A 24,247-nucleotide genomic window follows, 5' to 3' on the forward strand; every position below is an offset into this window, starting at 1 on the left:
ACAGCATTTCTTTGCATATATGCATATATATATATATATATATATATATATATATATATATATATATATATATATATATATATATATATACACACACATATATATATATACACACACATATATATATACACACACATATATATATATATATATATATATATATATATATATATATATATATATACACACACACACACACACACACACACACACACACACACACACATATATATATATATATATATATATATATATATATAGCTTTTGGTAAATATCAAACTGATAACTGATTCTCTAACACTACTTTTTCTTTTCACTCAAGCTTACTTGTACGACTTGGGGCAGCCCACCACAATCAGCCATCTGAAATAATAAGAAAATATATTAGTTTAAAAGCAGAATCACAAAATCAAAATGCAATACTGTGTTTCTTAAAATAAGCCTGCTAAAGGAAGCATTTTGCCAGGAATGTCTTGTCTTGCCTTCAGAAGGGTGGTCTTTGTGGGGTTTAACCTCGAGTTACACTCAACCTGAACACAGAAACAGGTTCATTCCAGTCAGATCAGTCAAGAGATAACAGACGGACAAAGACCGATATGACAGTTTCTAAGCACAATATGTTGTAGCCTAAAATAATTCAGAACATTTGAAGTCATTGCAAGTCATTGAAAATGATATCTTTAGATAAGCCATGTCCATCAATACATTAGTCTTTAGCATGTGTGTGGTGGCCTGGGGAAACCCCTCATGTGGTGAACTTCTCTATTATATAGCTCTGCAAACTGCACACTTTAACTTTAACTGAAATATGTTTCTCTTTTGCATGTATCTTAGCCAGACGTGAAGTTAGAGCAAATCAGGTTACATCCAAAAGTGAAAAGAATTTAAAGATTCTTGATTCTTACATTTAGAGATTCCTGCACTTAAAGATTAACTGTGGTGCAGGAACTCTCAGACATTTTGACACCCTGTATCTGATTACTGAATCGATGCGGCTGTTTTGCTACAGCACATAAGTATACGACTGCTTCAGTACTTGAGTACTATTCAGACAGTGCAGGATTTGTAAACACATGTCAGTTAAAGGTGCAACAGTTGATTTTTTTTTTTTTTTTTGAATTCCTTACTTGTACAAATAACCTGAAAGATGTGTAGAACATTGTAAAAATAATGGATTAAGCTGTGACCTTAGCAAAAGCATATTAAGTCAGTGAGAAAACCCGTTTGGAAAAGTGACTTCCAGTCTGGAATGCCTGTTAGTGTTTCGATGGGCCTCCTGTCAGTCATTTTATAGACACTCTATGGGCTGCTGTAGATTCTGGGAGCGGAGCTTCATGAACATGGGCAGGAATGGGAGAGTGTGTTCAAGCAGTAAAAAAATCATTAAAATTTCGAACCCACCTAACCAGTAGAGACCTAATCTTGGAAAATAAAGACTAAACTTACCTAATGCACCTTTAAGTAATGTTGCTCGAGGATGTCTGCAGTAATTACAATTAATGTGCTCATAAGCAATCTCTGCATAGATCACAGAGATTTGATTTTTTTTTGCTTGTTTTGACCGTTATTATAAGCTCTTGCTGCAGTGTGCATGGCTGCGTTCACATGACCATAACATGTATGTAGGCTTGATCTGTGCTAGGAACTCACAGTATATGTGTATGTGTACATGTATGTGTATATATTATATATTATATATACTTATACACATACACATATACTATATTGTCAAAAGTATGTGGACACCTCACCATTGAACATCCCATACCAAAACCATGGGCATTAACACCAAATTGTCCCCCCTCTTGCTGTTATAACAGCCTCCACTCTTCTGGGAAGGCTTTGCACTAAATCATGTGCTCGTTCAGCCACAAGTGTGGTAGTGTGGTTGGGCACTGGCGTCAAGTGAGAAGGCCTTGTGTGCACTCTGTGTCCGTGGCAAACCATGTCTGAATGGACCTTGCTTTGTGCACAGGGGCACTGCATTAAGATGCAGATTTGGGCCCTTTAGTTCCAGTGAAGAGAAATTGTAATGCTACAGCATACAGAGACATCCTATACAACTGTGTGCTTCCAACGTTGTGGCAACAGTTTGGGGAAGAACCAAATATGGGTTACAGATTATTTAATGGAGGATTAAAATGATTAGATGTTTCTGTTTGTTCTTTTAACATTGAATATTGAATATTGAACACTCACAACGGCCTCCACAGCTGGAGATGTATCACCCACAACTAGCAACGCAGGACACCTGAAAAAAAAAAGCAGGAAAATTCACACACATATTATGAACACGTATTTGATATTGCAATTATTTGGCAATCTATAGAAAAAACACACAATAAAAATGATTTTCCTTGTGTGCAATTGTATATTGTGGCCTTCTGCAAAAAACAATACCATGATAATGAGTACACACTTACTTCAGAGTGTTGACAGTTTCCTCGTTAAGCCCTATGATGGGCCTCTCAATCTCTAGATCCCGGCGGCTAAGAGGACAAAAAGAAAGCTCAGTACTGGTGCACTCTTAACTCAGGTGTGTCTGGTCAGTATGGGAGCTGAGGGGAGGACAGTCCTTGTGGATCTGTTCAGTACCTGTTGTAGGAGTTGCAGAACAGCGCCAGGTTGTCCTGGTTCATATCCTGAGCGATGTGCAGACGGTATGTCTGAATGATCTCCTGGTTTTCTGTCAGCTCATCCTATGATTGAACGAATATCCTGGCATTATTTTCACTCTCTAGTCCACTCAGTTCTTCTTGTTCAAGTCATACCTCTTATTAACAGAATTATGTACCAAAATAAGAAACTGTCTTAACCAATGGAATTATAATATTTAGAATTCATATCATATGATCATCTTTTTTCTTGCTTACATTTCTTTGTATGCTAACCTCATCAGTGTATGTAGTGCATGCTAACCTCATCAGTGTTTATTAATAATCAGCAGCCCTTTATGTTTTACATTATGTTTTAGATATGCTACATATGCTACATTAAATGATTTTTTTTGTACCGTAGAGGGGTTTGCTACATTCACAGGGACAGTTATGCCTCTTCAGGCTATGAAGGCTATGCAGTGTGTATTAAGACTTACTGTGCTGAAATGATGTGCCATCACTATGTCCACCAGGTTGCTGGTCCATCCTGTCAACTAAAACATGGACATACAGAGAGACACACACAGCTCAATGGTTTGTTTCATCTGTTACCACAGTACCACTCATACTTCTGAGCGAAAGTACATACTGTCCAATTAATTTATTTATAAAAAGGTGCTTGATTTGTGATGGCCAAACACCAAATGGATGTGGAAACACATGCTACTAAACCTTTTTTTAAATTGAAAAGAGGTTTAGCACACTTTTTTAATAAGTTTCTTGGAACAAAATGTTCTCTGATCCACTCTGATCCGGCCAGCAGCCAGGACCTAAGCACTGGGCATAGTTTACTCCTTGAAAAGTTAAAGGTATAACATTCTTGATTATGTATGAACTGCCCTAAAACAGATTCTTTTATGTAATAAGAAAAACAAACATGTTCCGTAGACTGTACATAAACATGTATAATTTTATATTCACTATGCTATTTACCTTTGAGGCAGCCCAGTCCATCCATCCTTTTGCACAGGGGTCCACATTAATAAGAACCAGTCCCTCTACCAGTGTAGGCTGATTCAGCTAGAAGAGAAGAAAGAGAAAGGGGAATTGGAAAATAAAACTACTGTCTGATTTGTCAATATATCCCTACCTTGGTTTAGGAATGTAAAAAAAGAAGCGGAAATATGTTTGAGGCCAAAGTATACACTGATAAACCTTTGGATACTTATGATGCATTGTCAGTAAATGGTCATGGTACTGGAAAGGAAGTGGTGTACTGTGAGAAAGAGTTTTTTGTGAGATGGCTAAGACTTCCAGGTATCACATTTCAACCTAAAACAACCCACTCATATGAATTCAGCACATGAGATGCTAACACCTTCACATTGTTCTCATCAGTGCAACAGAGCAGGTCACACATTTGGTTTTAAACATGAACTTATGCTTGCTGACAACCAGACACATGACCTACATCAAAGCAAGATCAGTTGCTCAGGATGCAAGTGGTTCAGTTATGAAACCCATAATGGATGCTCAGTACGGCGCATGGAAAAAGAGAGAGAGAGAGAGAGAGAGAGAGAGTGAGTGTGAGAACGCTTCCGACTGTTGTCAACACCTCCACGTGTATATATACGGCAGGACTATAATTAACCACCATTAACATGCCTTTGCGCGAGTCTTTTCTCAGACTCACATTTATATCACACCCGGGCAATGTCTGATAATTCTAGTTTCACAAAAGGAAAAGAGTGTAACTGCACTTTCATCAATATATACACACTAAAAAAGCATTAGGAAAAGAATGTCACGTTAATACAAGTCTAATAATAAGCCCTATTGTTAATAGTCTGGAGTTGGTATTAAAATCCTGGTAAAAGGAGCTCGCTAGAGGCCCTGCACAGGCCTCTGAGCTGTTAATCCTCTTCAATTTTATACAGATTAATTATGTTCTGCTGGAAAGATGAGACTTGGGGAGGTAAAGTGACTAAGTGGCTCTGTGATACATGTGTGCCTTTCATGTTTTTGAAGCTGTGTGTAGGTATGTGAGAGGGAAAAAAGTGTCAGTATGATTATGTTTGAATAACTGATGCTAGTGTAACTGTCAGTAAGTGTTCAAACTGAGGTTTGAGGGTTTTAGGATTTAGCACTTATTGCTGACCGCTGACCCTAAAAACCAATCTATTATTATGAGCTACACATATTTGGCCTTCGTCAAATACTGCGATAACTAACGGTACTCTAAAGACCCAACTTTTATTAAATAACATAGTTGATACTTTTTATTAAGTCACAGAGTTCACTTACCGCCAGTTTGGTGAGAATGTAGGCTCCAGCGCCAACACCAATGCCAATCACACTATTGATCCTACAGAAGGTTTAATACAGAGACATGCATTCCAATCAAACAGTCAGATAAGGAATAATATGAAAGGATATAAATTAAAAAAAAAGTAATCATAATTAATTTCCTGGTGTTTTCATGAGATAATGCACTATGGATAGTTCAGGAGACTCACTTTAGGTGGGTCAGGACTGAGGGCAGCATCTCAGCCAGCTGATCCATCGTAGGGTACTGATACCTGAGAGAGAGAGAGAGAGAGAGAGAGAGACAGAGAGAGACGGATAGAGAGAGAGAGAATCACGTGACTCATAGATGACTCACACTTACATAAGCTGGAAGATACAAACTAAATGACGATGCAGCTATTGCAACATATGGTATGGATAAAACAAATAAAATAAAACAGCTGAATAATAATAGCATCTGTCATGAAATAAAAAAGCACATCATCATCAGCTGAAGTCATCAAACTGCGGCACGTATTTAGCATTCTGCGAGTTGCTTATATGTCTGGTGGTGACTGTCTGTGAAAAAGATCTGCTCCAAATATTCAATTCAGTATTGGAGGGTGTCTGTTCAAACACATACTGTAATGCAGGACAATCAGTATTGTGTCTTATTGTACATTTATTCACAATCCCCCATTGTATAAGTAACATTGATGGATCAGCATCTTCAGTCTAGGACAGGACAGCTACAGCCGAGCATCGTGTCAGCTGCGGTATACACAGTGTTCCACCTACACAGAAACTGTGTGCTTCTCTGCTGTGCTGCAAATATTTGCTAAACCATTCCAAAATTATCCACGAGCTAATTAGTTTATGAGCTATACAGTATGTTATTATTTTATATTGCAGTTAAACCCAGGCAAATACAAAACTGTGGTTTTATTTATATTTTTAGCACCAAATGCTGTTGACTTGGGCCTAAATGGAGGCAGGAACTTGTGCTGTGAGAGTAGAGGCTTTAGAGTAAAACCGTCAAGTCTAAGGAATTGGTCTGAGGAATTCACCAAAGACAACTATTTAGATTTTTTTGCTTTTCCACATCAAACCTAATTTGGAGTGGGAGGGCAATTGAACTGGCAGGTGACCGAACTGTGGAGAAAATGGGGAAAATACCCCCGAAAAAAAAAAGAAAAAAAAAAAAAGGAACACATATCCTTGTTCATGTCAGTTATTGTAGAATCTATATCATATATCCATTTTGCCCAGTCTAAATGTAAACACAGTCCATGGTAAGGATGAACAGTCCTTCTTACCCAGTGGGGAAAGGTGCTGCATTCTCCTGCTGGCCTGGAGCATCCACATGGGCCACGGCAAAATGTTGCGTGATCTCCTGCATGTCCTCAAAGTTAAAAAGCGTGTTGAAGCATGACTTATCTGCAATATAAAAGAGAACAAAGAAGAATGACCATCAGTATCCAGTATAATAAATAAACTCTAAACATATGAAGCATTTCACACTTTAGCCTCTAGTGCGTAGGAGCATGTTTATTCATTATTGTGTGCAAAACTTAATGAAAGTATTTGCTCAAGAACTATTTTGCTAATTAACGATCTTGCTAATTAAATACCTTTTTAACTAATAGTTTATTATTACATTACACATGATCGTAATCAAACAGATAGCAGGATTTTTCCTACTATAGAAAGGCTTAGGCGAAAGTATAAACTTTTTTTTTGTTAGGGAGTAATTCTTGTGGATGCAATAGCAATATTGCACTGGCGATAGCAGAGATAGCATAGCAAAAGATATAACTAATGTTATAATACAACTAAAGAAATTGCTAACCTAGCTAACTCATATAGATATTCATGTATTGAATTAAGTTACGTTAGCCAACGAAGCTAGTTAGTTGACGTTAGATAAAGATACCTCGACTGAACTAATGTTAGATACTAATGTGGCTTGGTAACTAAACAAAGTTAAGCTGTGCTCACAAGTATCATCATTTTCTAATGAAAACTGCCAGTCAAAGTGTTTTTTTTTTTTTTTTTTTTTTTTTTTACAATAAACTCATACAAAAAAATGCTGTTCCAAAATGCAGCTGAGAGCATCCTAAAAGAAGCTCAGGGCGTTTTTGAAAATATGGTCTACTCCACAGGATTATTATGTAAAACAGGTGCTGGAAAAAAAAAAAAAAGAAAAAACGTTATGTGTGAACAGCCTTAAACACTTGTGAACTGTGTGACATTTCCCATGACTGTCCCTGACAGAAATATTTCATTGTTGTAAAATAAGCTGTAGCATATTTTGCCATAACTTGTGAATTATTTATTACTTATTTGTTTATTTATGTGTATATATATATATATATACACATACACACACACATATAATCATTTAAAGGTGATGCATATTTTAATGGTTTCACATATACTTTCAGTAAATCTCAAACATGTTACTTGGTGAAATTAATAGATTTTTGACTGTAAGTACAATAAGTGTTGCTAGCTTTCCTTCACAAATATGGGAAGGATAATGTTCAAAAACAAAAAACTGAAAAGAACTTAAATTAAATAATTAAAAAAGACCCAACCACCACCATGCCCCTGGAACCCGGACAGCACCTAATCTGTCTAAAAACCTATGCTCCAGTAATTTCTCCAGCAATCTTTTCTTTGGCTAAAGAATCAACCACGCTAAGTCATGTTTCTATGGTGGGTCTCAAAGTAGGGTTTGGGTACTCCCAGAGATCCATGAAACATACCTAGGGGGTCTGTGATTTTTTTTTTCGCCCAGTAGTGGAAATTATGATCCATCATAATCAAAGTTATTATTTTTATGATTGAGGATTTATAGTTATTAGCCTGTGTGACTGTTGGGTTTAATCCAAACCTCAACTCAAAAACAAGCAGGACTGTAATAAATAAGTTCAGCTTAGACCTAATGTGTTCTGTCGGTGGAAAGTTAAGGAATTTAAAGCTTTATGTCTCTAAATATTATTGTACACATTTAAATTATGAGCAAATACTGTACTGAGGGGAATTGATGGAATTGTTTTCACAGTTAAAGGGGAACCTGGATGCAAAAAGTTTGAGATCCCCTTGATCTAGAGGAATTCTCAATTCATAGAAGGGAAATTTTGTCATGAGCCCATAAAGTTGTATAACACCACACATGAGGTAGGCACATCCTGTAGAAAATGGTTAAAGCAAGAACCCCAGACTTTAGACTTTGTACAACAGTACTTGTGCTGGTTGAAGAACTCACGGTTAAGGCCTATGTCGTGGTATGTAAGGATGACTGGCCGGTTGCCTTTAGGTGTTCCTCTCAAAGTGACATGGAGAACACCGTGGGGGGTCTCGATGTCATGCTCCTGGAACCAAACAGAAGAACAGACGTCAGCAAGAGGAAAGTTATATTATTCAGATTGCTCAGCCTGGATGAATGAGCACGTTATGTAACTCTACACTGACAAACAAACGTCAGCAATACTTCAACAACAACTTAGACCGTTGACAAGTCAAAAATATCTGATGTTACCACCACAGGAAGCAGCTCTGACATGCTTGCACAAAAACAAACACAGACTTTGGCTAGATAAACCTCAGTGACGTTAGACTGTAACACAATTACCTGTTTATGCATCAGCATGGCTAAAGCCTAGAACTCCACAATGGAATCACCACTGACTCACTATGTACATGATAAATACATTACTCTAGTCTGTAAAGAGAGGATCTCACACCACCCCACACATTTGTATGCATCTGTGTAGAAGTATGTTGCTTGGGGATGTGTGGGTGTTTGGTTTACATCCATAGTCAGCGTTTGTTATTGAACAGTAGCACAGTGCCTTGGCTATAATAAAAACCTAGATATCTCAGCATCACTCACACACGTCCACACCACACAGGCGATATACACTCGTTGACCACTTCATTAGGAACACATGCTCATTCATGCTTTTAAAACCATGCAAGTCACTGAGATCACACATTTCATCACACATTTCCCCATTTTGATATTTTTTTGTCAGTTCTCAGTCTTTTCAGGGGAAAAAAAAACTTAACAGTGGTTTGTGCATTTCTGACGCAGTATCTGCATATCGGCAATACCTGGATAATTTTTAGGTGAAACCTACCAAGCCTTAAGTTCATTAACGTTATACAAACGGGAGATGCACTATTCAGTTTTAACCCAACATAAACACTGCCTTACGGAGCTCCAAAATAAAACCATATTTCTGTACAAACAAAAGAAATATGCTTTCATGTATTGATCCACTCCATATAGCTCATGCAGACCACAAGCTGTGCACAGGGCTCCACAAAAACAATCATTTATACATTTTAATAAATATTGTAAAAGGTGCACATTCATTGTACATGTTTCCTGTCGTTCTTAAATGATTGTTCTTTATCATTACTAAAAGAAAATCTTCTCGTAAAAATCATAGGGTCATTATAATGAGATGCTTCTTAAAGGACACCATCATAAAAGCAATCTTTTCTGATCTTTCTGCAATGTAATAAGCCTAAAAACGAAGTAAATCTGGTAAAATATTAGCCAGCTATTGTCAAATGGAGCCTAAACAACAGTTTAAATAACAGGAAAGACATCACTGCAACATAAGATTGAAGAAAGAAAAGCTTAACATAAATGTCCACAGGGTGTGTGATTCAGGAGTTGAATAAAGTTCAGTTATGTTCTGCAAATTGGTATTTGTTGTTATAACTTGCGAATGAAAATACAATTTTCCAGCAGTCCCATTTTCAGTGTTTTTTTTTTTTTTTTTTTTAGTGTTTCCAGGGCATAGTGGTAGGGTTAACATAAAAATAACTTCAGGTATAAATATCTAGTTTAAATCCAAATATGAAAACAGATACGAACATTTTCAGCAAATAGATGCAGATAATGGCAGTATGTTACACTCTATATGACTATATGTGTCTGTGTGTTACACTCATCTATATGAGTGTAAAAAATTGTAAAAAGTAAAATGTAAAATTCTTGGTGATACTGAATAAAGAAAAGGAAAATATGTCTTTTTTTGACAGTCTAGATCAGGACTTCTCAAAGGGATTCAAGGGATTCTACTGTGTAAAAAAAAACAAAAACATTTTGCTTTTTGAAAAAATTCACATATTAGGCTCAAATTGTCATGAGGTTTGACATAATTTGTAGGTGAGGTTTGGATTAAACCCATTCAGTTCAAGTGACCATGGGTTGTGATTTCCACCATCAAAAATCCCAGACCCCACTTTGAGAACCCTGGATCTAGGTATCAAAAGTAGTCAGTGCTGGTAGACATACTGTAAGTCACCCTCCTATAACCTTCTATAATATATGCTACAAAAGTGAATTATTGATTAGAAAGATGGCAGTTTTAAAGGTTATCTGCAGCTCCAGCCAAATTAATTGAGCTAAATTCAGTGCTACCTTAAATTCATATGTATCAAATCAATCATTTTGACCTTTTTTAATCTGACAATAATATAAACAGGCTCCTGAACCTTGATTAACTCTTAACCGAAAGCACTTCACTGCTACACAAAGGCAGGGGGAAGGATTCTGACTTAGAATTAGCTACTGAAAAGTGAAAAATAATCTCCATTCTGCATCAGCAGCAAAAACTTTCATCTCGCACCTGCAAAAGCTGCACACAGTGAAAGAGCAGTTTTAAAAATAGATGAGGCAGTTGGAGCGATTCACTGCTGTCTTTGAGGTCCCATTACTTTAACTGTATGCCTCTTTAAAACAGGTGTTTCAGCAGTGACGGCACAGAAACTGAAAAATTTAGGATCTTGCAAAAGGTCACTGGTTCCCAGCTTACTGCGACACAGCTCCCAGTCCGGGGTGGGGAAGAGGGTTTTACTTGGTCAGCTTTACTTTCAGATCTCTTTCCCTGCATGAGGAGGATGCCTCTACGGTGGGGAGAGGTACAAATGAGGGTAACTAAACGCTCTAGTGTGTGGCAAAGTCCCGTGCTTTGGTTTCCCAGGAACCTAACTGACTAGACCAGGGAGATTTCACATACTTGAGTCCGCAACCGAGACCAACTCTGTGCTTTTTCTGGGGGAGAGGCTCATAATAGCACAAAACCATATTTCTGTACAAACAAAAGAAATATGCTTTCATGTATTGATCCACGCCATATAGCTCATGCAGACCACAAGCTGTGCACAGGGCTCCACAAAAACAATCATTTATACATTTTAATAAAAGGGGAAGAGGCTCGTAATCACATAAAACCATATTTCTGTATGAACAAAAGAAATATGCTTTCATGTACTGATCCACTCCATATAGCTGCGTTCACCATGGATCGATTGCTCAATGCCACTTTTGTACATGCAGGTTTGCAAATTGATAGGCATGAGGTTCATCCTTTTAGGGTTTTTTTTTATTATTTTCCTGTGGTACCAACACTCAAATGGTGAAGAACTATACTTTTTGGGTGCATCAAATGTCACTGAGGAGCTGTACAAACAAAAAGTACAAACAGGAAGTAACGTGACAAGTTGGATCAATCACATTACTCGGCATATTGCACAGAGTATGGGTAGCTTCACACCTGATCACACTGTACCATGGTTCAAGTTCAAGTGAGCCCCATACCACCATTTTCAAAAGGACCAGGAATAGGTTCTCTGGACTGCCCCCGAGCTTGAAAACAGTGTCCATGTTTCACAAATCGTACCAGGCTCAAACAACCTCAAGTCGGGGGGAAAAAAAAGTGTGAAAATGACCTAACATATAAGAGCTAACATACAGCCAGCTAGTAAAATTAGGTTAATACATTTTAAGGGAAACAAATGAGTGGAAGGGGATAGTCATTATCCTTGCTTTGTAAGGTTTTTGATGTAGCGCATCATGCTTGCACCCTTGACAGAAAGTCCGTCATCAGCAAACGTACTGGAGCTGTGGTATCTGTCCTCGCATTGCAAGATTTTTACTAGCTTCTTCATTTTCTATGGATATGTTTAACTGTGAAGTGATGTACTGTGTGTGTTGCACTAGCAGAGAGTTTCGTTTGGGATTCGTCACAATTGCGCATGACATACATACCAAATGAGAATTTGTTTTGCCAAAGTCAGCAGGAAGTAGGGTTTATTTTCTTTCTTTAGTTGTTGAATCTACTTTTCCACCAGTCCACTACGAATTAAAAAAAAACTCATAACCTGGAAACAAAACCCGCTCGTCCCAGGCTGGGCTAGTGATTTGTCCACTTCTACCCTGTAACAATAAAGATTACAGTTTTATGCTGTCAATTCTAGCAACAAGACTGAGAGAAAGCTGTTTTTTTTTTCTTCAGAGAAAGGATATTCTTCCCCCTACTAAACCATCAACAAACCCTACTTGAAATATGCAAATATGAATAGATCTGATCGATGAAAAGTGCACGGTGGGGAAATGACAAAGGCCTCTAAATGTCAAAGCTAATGCTCCTGCCAAACATTATGAGCATCAACTCCATTTAAACAAGCCAACACCACTTGCAAAAGCTATTTTCTTACTAATGGAAAAACAGTATGTCCTATAAATTTGTAATTTGCAAGCATGAATAGAAAATGAGCATAATGCAAGGCAGAGTGCTGCTGTCCTGGGAGAGACTGATTCAGTTACAAAGAAAGTAGCAACACAATGCAACTGTGTCTGAAAAATGTTAGAAGAAAGTGAATTCGGGTAGCACTAGGAAATGTCTTCCAAGGCCATCAGCAATGCAAATCAGTAATTCAATAACTATCACATTTTGCTTAAAAAAAAAAAAAAGTTACTGGAATGTGGGCTGGAAGAGTATGCATTTGTATTCTTCTGAGAAAGTCTGTTAGCTGTTAGCATTCAAGGCCAAATGTGTTTGGCTTACAGCTGAATAACAATCCTAATATTTTCTTTTCTATTCTTTCTTTCTTTAAACGTTCTCTTTAACATTTTGTGACGCAAACATGATTAAATGCACCTCATGTGATTTGAGAGAAATGGATATGTTGTGTATGTGTGCAGAGCAGAGAAAACTGCACTTCTTAACCTGTGAAGTGTGCAGATAAAGTTCTGTCTTGGTAAACGGTAACCAATAGCACAAACATCACGCTTTATAAGCTTAGTGTGCCTTGCCTTGCCTTGCTCGACCCAACCCTGAGCACCACCCTGCAGCTTAATTTCTCTCTCTCTTTCTCTCTCACACACCAAAATCAAAGGCCTTCCCCTCTGGGACACTGCAGGATGCCTGGCACACGCACACAAAGGCTTGCACAAAACCAGACACACCTTCAGACTGCACAGTCATAGCAAAACCCGTCAGTTACTACAAACACACACGCACACACAGAAAACACAAACACGACGCAGATAAACAATCACGCCTTATAATGGGTCAAACACAAACACTCCCTCTCCCCTAGCAATCACACATACTGGCACAGGCACATGCACACACACGCACACACACACATACACAAAATAGACCCTGTATGAGCTACATTAAGATGTTAGATTGAGTGTGTACCTGAGAATCAACAGGCTGTTTAGAGGTAAACACATGCGCACACACACACACGTACACACACGCCATGCTGCGCCCACCACAACACATACACGCTTTCACTCACCACCCCGATCATTGTACAGCCGATCTGATTTAGATCCAGCATGTCCGTCATTTCTCATCCACAGAAAAAAAAACCGCAAGAGAGAGAAAGAACCAAATGCTTTGCCCTTGTTTTTCTTGGTCACGAGGGGCGGCGGCAGCTCAGGAGGGGGAGGTGGAGGACAAAAAGCGCAAAAAGAAATTTAAAAAAAAACAACCATCCGTGATGGCAGTCACTCTGGCCGCTCCTCACGAATAACGGAGAGAGAGAAAGAGAGAATGGTGAAATGAGTTTACAGATGGTAGTTGGTCCTAGACTGAGGAGGGAGAAAGACGAATGTGACGGAAAGCAGGCAGTGTGAGAATGAAAGAGAATGAGAGAGCGAGAGAGAGAGAGAGAGAGAGAGAGAGAGGAGGGGATATGGAGGGCACTCAGGCTGCTCTAATTGGATTTAGAGGGTCAGGTGAAATCAGGAGGAGTGAGAAGAAAGCTTGGAGTATGTGTTTGTGTGTGTGTGTGAGAGAGAGAGAGAGAGAGAGAGAGAAGAGAGAGAGAGGGAGAGAGTGAGCGCGAAGTGTGGGTAATCAAGTAATCAAGTCAGACAGCGGAATATCCGAGAATTAAAATTTAAATATGAATAAATTCCAGAATGAACGTGGATCGCTGATTAAAAAACACTACACACCAGTTACGAGGAATAGTTTCCATAGAGACAAGGATTTACATGTACATGCAACATACTCAGTTCATGTAAACATTCCATAACATATTATATTATATTATATTATATTATATATATATATATATATATATATATATATATATATATTATAATTTTTTTTAGAAACAATTCACACAGGTGTGAGCTATAGAAATGCTTTAATGACACAGTTGTAGAGGACTCGAGCCTGATTAAGCAGGCAGTTGATTTTGTAAAGTAGAGCAGCAGCCATTGCAGGCTGTAATGGCAGGATTATCCGAGGATTTAAGGAAAAGGTGACAACATGGCTCTCTCTAACCAGCTCTCAGTTCACATGAGTGCACACACACACACACACACACACACACACACACACACACACACTTCAAATCCATCCAAAATAAGCACCTCAGAGGCTAGCAGTCTTTATGACTGTGTACAAATGAGATATTTATGGTCCTGAGGTAAATACTAACAACCAACAATACTGAAACACGTCCCAAATGGAGCACCATGTAAACACAGAAGAATAATAGACAAAAGAATATCATCATACTCTTCAGTAATCGCTGTATCCTGATCAGGGACACGGTGGATCCGGAGCCAATCACTGTAAGACTAGGCGCAAGGCAGGTGAATTCAGCCTGGATGGGACGCCAGTCGCCTGGGACAAGCAGATATCATGTCTGCGCTATTCATTTTTATGCCTCTGCCGCTACGTGATGGAGGCCTTATGTTTTCCGCCTGTCCGTCTATCTGAGGTCCTTGTGACCACGATATCTCAAGAACGAGTGGTTCAGCCAGCAGCAACCAGCAGATGAACTCATTAGATTTTGGAATTGACTCAAACAGAGTTAAGGTCACAGCAAGGTCGAATGTCTGAAATAGTTTTTCTTCTATAGCTTAGTTACTGTCATATAGAGATGTTACTTACACATAGATGTTCAGGAACTTGAGGCACATTTTCTGGCCGTCTGCCCATTCTCGCCATCAGTATATCTGTGTGTCGGTTCATGCATCTGTCAAGATCGTCATTGGAACTGATCCAAACAAGGTCAAGGTCACAACAAGGTCAAATACCTGAAGTAGTTTTTCATTTAATAAAAGTCATTTTAAGGGTATTTCCAAAGTGCACATTAGAAATAAGAAGGACGAGACTTGTTGGCGGCGGAGGCATACCGTGGGGTCGAGCTGTACTTGTTTTATTCGCTGTTGCTCGGTGGACAAGTAGGTACAAAAACCAGAAAAGAAAGAAAGAAAAAAAAAAAAAAACATGCTCCTTTACTGAGCTTTTAATTTGATATGCAGCTATGTTTAAACTTACAGTGCTTCATGGTGACGCAGCCCACCTTGATGGTGTAGGCACAATGTGGCCTTCTGTAGAACCATTTTACCTAGGCGGATTAATTAGTGTGTACTGATTATATAACTTTCCAGCTTGCTACACACCGCGAGTTGAGAGAATATAAAGATGGTAGCCAGTCTCTAATAATATATTTTATGTGCAATACAAAGACAGAATACTACAGTACATAGCCTTAACGTTGGCCAAAGGCTTGCAGAATTTCTTTGGGGACACAAACACAATGAAAACTACATTAAAAACTTTGTATGAAGATGATAAACATAAACTTGTTTCCTTCAGCCTTTATGAATGCGTGTAACACACTAACTAGCTCACCATACATTAATATGTTTACTTTATTCACTACTTCTTAGCCTAGTCAGTAAAGTTTCCGGGCAGCCAATACATGGGAGCGCACAGCAGCACACTAGAGCTTTCTCTTACCTGAGGGGCTACGTAATGAATTTATGATTTGTCCACCCCCAGGTAAAGTGATTTCTTTTTATACTACACCATTTCCACCAGTCTTTTACTACATTGGTCTATTACTGCATGTAATTTGGGAGAAAATCAATGGAAGCTTTTTGCACTGGAGCTCTGCACTTTGCAAATAGCATTACAGGAGATTGTGGTAAGCGAAACAGCATGAAAAGCTGTGGAATGTATAGAGCATGTCATGTGAGAGGGGCCGTATGTTAAAGCTATATGAATAAAGCAATGAATCACACAAATCTAAGCAGATCAGCACTCAACCGTGGACCAGAACAGACTGAGACCGTCTGAGAGAGGTGATCATGACCCGAGTCCAAGCAAACCCTAGCGCAGATAAACTGCAGTGAGAACTCACCAAACTACAGGAAGTGAACTGGACGGGCTATGTATTACGGGTGAGGAAAATATTTGTTGACATGACATGTTGAGGTGGCAAAATAAAAGGTGGAGAGCTGCAGTAATTTATTTTCCCCTCTGGGTCTAAAAGAATTGCTGCACAAAATGGGGACATTTCACAGAAATATGAATGTGACACCGATCAGCCATAACATTAAAACCACTGACAGGTGAAGTGAATAACATTGATTATCTCTTTACAATGGCACCTGTCATGGAGTGGGATATATTAGGCAGCAAGTGAATAGTCAGTTCTCAAAGTTGATGTGTTGGAAGCAGGAAAAATTGGCAGGCGTAAGGGTCTGAGCAACTGTGACAAGGGCCAAATTGTAATGGCTAGATGACTGGGCCACAGAAGCGTTAGTGTAGCACAAATTGCTGGAAAAGTTAATGCTGGCTATGATAGAAAGGTGTCAGAACACATAGTGCATCAATGATTGCTGCAGATGGGGCTGCATAGTGTCCATGCTGAACTGGACCATGACACAATGGAAGAAGGTGGCCTGGTCTGATTAATCCTGCCTTCTTTTACATCATGTGGCATTGTTACAGCATTGTTCAGCTGGGAAACCTTGGGTCCTGGCATCCATGTGGATATTACTTTGACCACCTACCTAAACACTGTTGCAGACCAAATACACCCCTTCATGGCAACATTCCCTAATGGCAGTGGCCTCTTTCAGCAGGATAATGCGCCCTGCCACACTGTAAAAATTGTTCAGGAATGGTTTGAGGAACATGTCAAAGGGATCAAGTGTTGACTTGGCCTCCAAATTCCCCAGATCTCAATCTGGTCAAGCATCTGTGGGACACGCTGGACAAACAAGTCTGATCCATGGACGTTCCACCTCACAACTTACAGCACTTAAAGGAACTGCTGCTAATGTCTTGGTGCCAGATACCACAGCACACCTTCAGTGGTCTTGTGGAGTCCACGCCTTCATGGGTCAGAGCTGTTTTGATGGCACAAGGGGGACCTACACAATATTAGGCAGGTGGTTTTAATGTAATGGCTGATCACAGAAAAAACATGAAACAAGTTTGCAGAAGGTTTGCTATGGATAACAAAAACAAAAAGATATTCCAGCAGGTGACCTTTCCTATGAGCATCACATGTGTTTGGATCATGAATTTATTTACAGAACACAACAATCATGATGCCATTTTTTTTTTTAAACTTTAAAGCTGTATCTATCACTAGAGTAAGCTATACATGCACCGAGGACTTTATTAGGAACACCTGTACACCTACTCACTCATGCAATAATGTAATCAGCCAATCGTGTGGCAGCAGTACAAAGCATAAAATCGTGCAGATATGGACCAGCAGCTTCGGGTAATGTTCAAATCAACCATCAGAATGGGAGAAAAATGTCATCTCAGTGATTTTGACCGTAGCATGATTGTTGGTGCCAGAAGGGCTGGTTTGAGTATTTCTATAACTGCTGATCTCCTGGGATTTTCACGCACAACAGTCTCTAAAGTTTACTCAGACTGGTGCAATAAAGAAAATACATCCATCGAGCAGCAGTTCTGTCAACGGAGAAGTCAATGGAGAATGGTCAGACTGGTTCGAGCTGACAGAAAGGCTACAGTAACTCAGATAACCACTCTGTACAATTGTGGTGAACAGAAAAGCATCTCAGAACACATTGAAACTTGAGGCAGATGGGCTACAAAAGCAGTAGACCACGTCGGGGTTCCAGTTCCCACCAAAACTGGACAGTTTAAGACTGGAAAAACGTAGCCTGGTCTGATGAATCTCGATTTCTGCTGAGGCACACAGATGGTAGGGTCAGAATTTGGTGCCAACAGCACGAATCCATGGACCCAACCTGCCTTGTGTCAACAGTCCAGGCTGGTGGAGGTGGTGTAAATGTTTTCTTGGCACACTTCGGGCCCGTTAATAACAATCAATCATTGCTTGAATGCCACAGCCTATTTGAGTAGTGTTATCCCGTGTGGCCACAATTTACCCATCTTCTAATGGCTACTTCCAGCATGATAATGCACCATGTTACAAAGCAAACGTCATCTCAAACTGGATTCATGAACATGACAATTAGTTCAGTGTTCTTCAGTGGCCTTCCCATTCATGGATCTGAATCCAATAGGACACTTTTGGGATGTGGTAGAATGGGAGAGTCACAGCATGAAACTGCACCTGAAAAATATGCAAGAATTGCAGATGCAATCATGTCAACATGGACCAGAATCTCAAAGGAATTTTTCCAATATCTTGTGGAATCCATGCCACGAAGACTTGAGGCTGTTTTGACAGCAAAGGGAGGCCCTACCCAGTATCAGTATAGTGTTCCTAATAAAGTGCTCAGTGACTGTATTACCAGCTTGTGGGATCACACTCTTGATTGACAGTGGGATATGACCCACACCAACTAACTTTTATGATGAGTATGAAAGAATTTTTTAAGTATTTAAAAATTCTCTGGATAGACGCGCAAACATTTTTGAAAACAGTGTGTTAAAAATGTTTTCCAAAGCAAGAGACAGCATCTGTAAGTCAAAAAACCCTGAGTGTGCCAAAACACATTTCTTTGTGTCCATCATGGAAATTTATCTGTAAGACGATTTTACCCCAGCTCTCCCTCCATGTGAAGCTAATCCCATTAAAGAGGGCTTAATAAAGAAATGTTACCTCATCAGGACAAAATAACAGCCAGTGGTAGATCAGAGTTTAAGAATCTGCGTTGGTAAACAAGTCCATTTCCAATCCCAAGAGAATCACTATTGGTCATTAAATCTAAACTGCTCACACAAACAATAAAATATACACAAGTACTTGTTGCGTTTCTCCCTTGCTGCTTGCTTGCTTTTCACTATGGTTTAGCTCATTATATCTGAAGTTTATCCACTACATCACCCCAATCACCATGACAAATGAAATCTGAATAAGGACAAGGGATGAGTTTAGATTTTCAAATATTCAATATTTGAGAGAGTTAAAATGTTGACAGTAAAGTAAGCATTTTGTAATATTATTTAGTAGTAAGCACAAAAGTCCAGCATGATTGCACGAAATCGCACCATCAGCGAGAAATTCGGGTAATGAGCATTTAATGTTATCGAGACATGCACAGTGTGGATTAGTTGCAAGTCTGCAAGTCAAGGATGCAGTTTTGCAAAAACATGTCTTAATTCAAGATAAAAAAAAGTCATAAAATCACCATGTCAGAGTAGGATAGAGAGTAGGCATATCTGTCTCACTGATAACACACTGCCATGCAGTCTTAGCCCAGTGGCTGCAGAATGAAGAACTTTTACCCTTAACGCCTGTAGAAACTGAGGCAAACGTTGTCTCATATAGTGGTTTGTCTCAGTGGTTGAGCTTTGAAAGGTAAGAGGCAACCAGTGACAAATTAGCAGCACTGATGTAAAGAAACTTTGTGGGCGTACGCTATGGAGGCAGTTACCACAGCTAGTTAAAACATGCCGCAAACACCTGACCAGTGAACGAGGGTGCTGTGAAATTAAAGTCATTTTTTCTAGACTTGAGCCCAGAGTTCAGTACAATAGTTGAAGTGTGAATTCTGGTTTTGAGCCTGAGGGCAGTTCACAGAAACAATCCCTGATCTTCTTTAAAACGGTGGTCTGGGGTTTGTGTCAACCAAAATGTGGTAGGCTGGCATCATGCGAAGAAGATATATGCATGCTGAGTAATGCGATTGGTCTAATTTGTCACGTTACTGTTACTACGTCCTACTTCAACCGGTCCAGGGCGCCTCAAGTATTCAGACTAAGTGTGAAAAAACACACAACCACACACAAAAGCAGAGAGTAAAAAAAAAAAAAAAATGTATTGTGCCATACATGACGTGCATGCGCTTGTTTGTATATGCCAGTTTAAATATTCTGATATTATTTTAAAAAATTTAAAGCATTATTTGAAGAGAAATTTTAATTGAAATACTCATCCCTAATTAGAACTGGCACATCTACTGGTATATTATTCGTATTCAGGACACACATCTACGGTATTTTGTAATGCAACCACTGCTGAGGTTAACTGAGGTCAGAGAAACCAAGCCAAAAACAAAAATAAACAAACAAAAAAAAGTCACATACACACACAATATAACCAGCTCAACATAGCAAATCTCTGCTATCAGAGCATCAAGTTATAACTTCCAAATACAAATTAGCATAATGCATTACAGATACTAATCTGTAAGTTTTTTTTTTTTGTTTTTTTTTTTTAAATCAAAGCACACAGCAGGACTTCCTTTTAAGATGGCCACTTCTCATTGTACAAGTCAAGGAGGACCTACTATTTTATCATTTAGGTGATGTTCAGCACATTGACAGGTATCAGAATAAAAACTTGTGTCAGAACCGCAATGTTTAAAACTGTTACACCAAAACGTCGTGTCAGAATAGTTATACATAGAACATGACCCAGTTAAGAGAGGGGGGTCCTGATCTGCAGATGGATAAAACATGACATTTAAGAGTCACCATATTGCTTATACTAAATCAGTTTCCCAGGATGCACCTGGGATGGATAAGAGTGGGCAAAAGTACAAAGGGCTTCCCTGTGTTTAAGTTTAGTGAGGAGACACTCCTCCGTTAAGTACGCCTCTGCTATGGAACATACCCTACCCATGAGCTTTAGACTGACTCTGTGTGTGTTTCTGCTTGCGGAACCACATCAAGGAGCAGGTGTATCCTGTTTTACAAGCAGTTGAGAATGCTCCAAATCTGTTAAAAAGGCTAAATTAGGTGCAAACCAAGGCACACGTTGTTCTAAACATAAAAATGTTTTTTTTTTTTTTTTTTTTTTTAAATACTCCTTTTCACCAACAGAGGGCAGTAAACAATGCTCCCGACCCTGAAAGAGATTTTATAAATTAACAGATAATTAATTTGTCATTTATAATAACATCATAAACTTTAACAGTTTTTAAGCTTCTCCTGTCATCAATCTAATGGTGCTTATTAGTGAGACAAAATCTATTAAGAAAGTATCAAAATTGGTTGTCACTGTGTTACCCTCAATCTCAGGATACTAAAGATTTCCATCATTTTATCAGGTGAGACTACCGTTTTCTGCACGCTGCCTTCGTACCTACAAATGCATTCTTCCATCTCCATCTCTTTTAGCTTGTCCCAGAAGCTTTGTGTTTATAAATATCTTCGTCGACTCAGCCAGTCCTGTGAGTCACGTCGGCTGGAGCTTTAACCTGCGTGTGTATGCATATGTGAGTATTTGCAAATGAAGAGGCTCAGTGTTTTCACCTCACGCAAGGGCAAGACTTTTACATAGGAAAGCACTTTACATTTATTGCGTTTACATTTATTCATTTGGCAGAAGCTTATGTCCAAAGTGACTTACATGTGACCCTGAAAGCAATACCAGTTTAGAGCTGTACAGATAACACATCCATATATCCTAATCCAAAGCATCAAAAAGAACATTAACATGCAAGTCATTGGGGTGGTTTTTTAATGTTTAGAATTAACATGTGACTGTCAGTGATGTTCGAGATTTACTTTCATATTAATACCATCAACACCATCACATCTGTCATCTCTTAATCACTAGCTGCAGTGTCCAGCGTTTCCTGTCTCCATTACTTTCATGTAGGATTTCTCATTAAAATGACACTGAAGATCACTGGAAAATGGAGAGTGAGAAAATAAGTCCTTGCTCTGATATTTTTAGGAGCATGTGAGTTATCCCTTATGTTTGAGATTGTTTACATTTGTCTTCTATTAAACACCATCATAACTATGCTAGCAATGTCACCCTGTGACATCAGTGCACCAGATAACCATTAACTTCTCATAGGAATAACTAAAATACAGCATCAACCAACAAACTGGCACCAGAATTGCTAAGGACATCACAAAAGTTTCAATTTCAACATATTTACTGTGTTAGGGTGAAGTTTTAATAGTACATCATTCCTAATTACTTTGGTTTATCAATCCCGGTAAGAGTTGTAAGAAGAACGGTAAGTCTCAACCTTATACTCCCCTAATAATATGAATTCTCTTGCCCAGTATTGTCCTGCTACATATCCGCTTCACAGCAGGAACTACACCTGCTGATACACCACATTCAGCAAGGTCTGCAAGGTCATTCAAACCTTACTACACAACATCCAGCAAAGGTCATTCAAACCTTACTACACAATATCCAGCAAAGAACATTCAAACCTTACTACACAACATCCAGCAAAGAACATTCAAACCTTACTACACAATATCCAGCAAAGAACATTCAAACCTTACTACACAATATCCAGCAAGGTCATTCAACCTTTACTACACAATATCCAGCAAGGTCATTGAAACCTTACTACACAATATCCAGAAAAGGTCATTGAAACCTTACTACTCCACATCCAGAAAAGGTCATTCAAACTATATTATATCCAGCAAGGTCATTCAAACTTTACTACACAATATCCAGCAAGGTCATTGAAACCTTACTACACAATATCCAGAAAAGGTCATTGAAACCTTACTACTCCACATCCAGAAAAGGTCATTCAAACTATATTATATCCAGCAAGCTCATTCAAACCTTACTACATTTCATCCAGCAAGGTCATTAAACTTTACTACTCCACATTCAGCAAGGTCCTTAAACTTTACTACTCCACATTCAGAAAAGTCAATAAACTCTATTACATCACATCCAGCAAGGTCATTAAACTCTACTACATCACATCCAGCAAGGTCATTAAACTCTACTACATCACATCCAGCAAGGTCATTAAACTCTACTACATCACATCCAGCAAGGTCATTAAACTCTACTACATCACATCCAGCAAGGTCATTAAACTCTACTACATCACATCCAGCAAGGTCATTAAACTCTACTACATCACATCCAGCAAGGTCATTAAACTCTACTACATCACATCCAGCAAGGTCATTAAACTCTACTACATCACATCCAGCAAGGTCATTAAACTCTACTACATCACATCCAGCAAGGTCATTAAACTCTACTACATCACATCCAGCAAGGTCATTAAACTCTACTACATCACATCCAGCAAGGTCATTAAACTCTACTACTCCACATCCAGCAAGGTCATTAAACTCTACTACATCACATCCAGCAAGGTCATTCAAACCATTGAAGGTCACTGAATCCTTACTATATTGTATCCAGCAAGGTAATTAAACTTTAATACACTGAAGGTTTACTACAGTACATCCAGAGAGGTCATTAAAACCTCATTATACCATGTCCAGTGTGTAGTTGTTCATTATCAATTAAGTGTTGCCATTAATTGCACTAAAATTATGCTAAAGGTATTTTGTGTTACCAAGTAAATAAATTAATCAATAAAATCTGGAGGAACAAGACAAATTTTAACCAGCCAGATTAGAAACGAACAATCCACAGTTCACTTCAACTTGCTTCAAGCAGTGTGCCTTAAATCATGGCCTAGTGCCAGTCTTAGCTGCATTCATGCTGCCCCCTGCTGGAGGAGACTGAGAGGACTCACAGCGTGAGGGAGTATTGAACCCTGTTCAGACTTGGCATCACATGTGGACAGCCATGACGCATAGCCATTCACACCAGGTATATTCACGTCTTAATCATCTTCAGTGACTACCCAGGGATTGCATTTTGTCAGGAGCAGTGTTGGCAAATCAAAACCGGACCCAAAACTTCAAAACAACACCCAAAATATTAGCTGAAAATCAAAGGGTTTATATTTAGCTGTTGGATGCAATTTCTTAAATAAGATTTCAGGTGCTCGGGTCTGTCTTATATGCTTTACTCATATGGTCATCTCACTGTGTGGCATTTCGTGCATCGTTTGCTCATCTAATCAGGTTTCATGTGCTTTCAAC

The 24,247-nt window shown here is 38.8% G+C and overlaps 1 protein-coding gene across 7 annotated transcripts in view; it reads right to left on the bottom strand.

Moving 5' to 3' along the window:
• The window catches only part of ndrg3b (ndrg family member 3b), a 63,830-nt gene that overhangs the window by 7,027 nt on the left and 32,556 nt on the right, over positions 1-24,247 (bottom strand). For 5 of the 7 annotated variants that reach the window (XM_034311624.2, XM_026920603.3, XM_026920605.3 and 2 more), the window contains 11 exons: positions 8,155-8,260; positions 6,200-6,320; positions 5,114-5,176; positions 4,902-4,962; positions 3,591-3,677; positions 3,095-3,151; positions 2,596-2,699; positions 2,424-2,489; positions 2,200-2,251; positions 483-530; positions 328-363 (listed from right to left, as the gene is read on the bottom strand). In XM_034311624.2, coding sequence (XP_034167515.1) covers positions 328-363; positions 483-530; positions 2,200-2,251; positions 2,424-2,489; positions 2,596-2,699; positions 3,095-3,151; positions 3,591-3,677; positions 4,902-4,962; positions 5,114-5,176; positions 6,200-6,320; positions 8,155-8,260 — 801 coding nt within the window. Of the gene's footprint in view, positions 1-327; positions 364-482; positions 531-2,199; positions 2,252-2,423; positions 2,490-2,595; positions 2,700-3,094; positions 3,152-3,590; positions 3,678-4,901; positions 4,963-5,113; positions 5,177-6,199; positions 6,321-8,154; positions 8,261-13,496; positions 13,884-24,247 lie in introns of those variants that run through there. The other 2 variants (XM_026920608.3, XM_026920610.3) reach the window with 2 other exon arrangements.

The sequence above is a fragment of the Pangasianodon hypophthalmus genome, chromosome 16 (genome assembly GCF_027358585.1).
Source record: "Pangasianodon hypophthalmus isolate fPanHyp1 chromosome 16, fPanHyp1.pri, whole genome shotgun sequence".
Lineage (NCBI taxonomy): Eukaryota > Metazoa > Chordata > Actinopteri > Siluriformes > Pangasiidae > Pangasianodon > Pangasianodon hypophthalmus.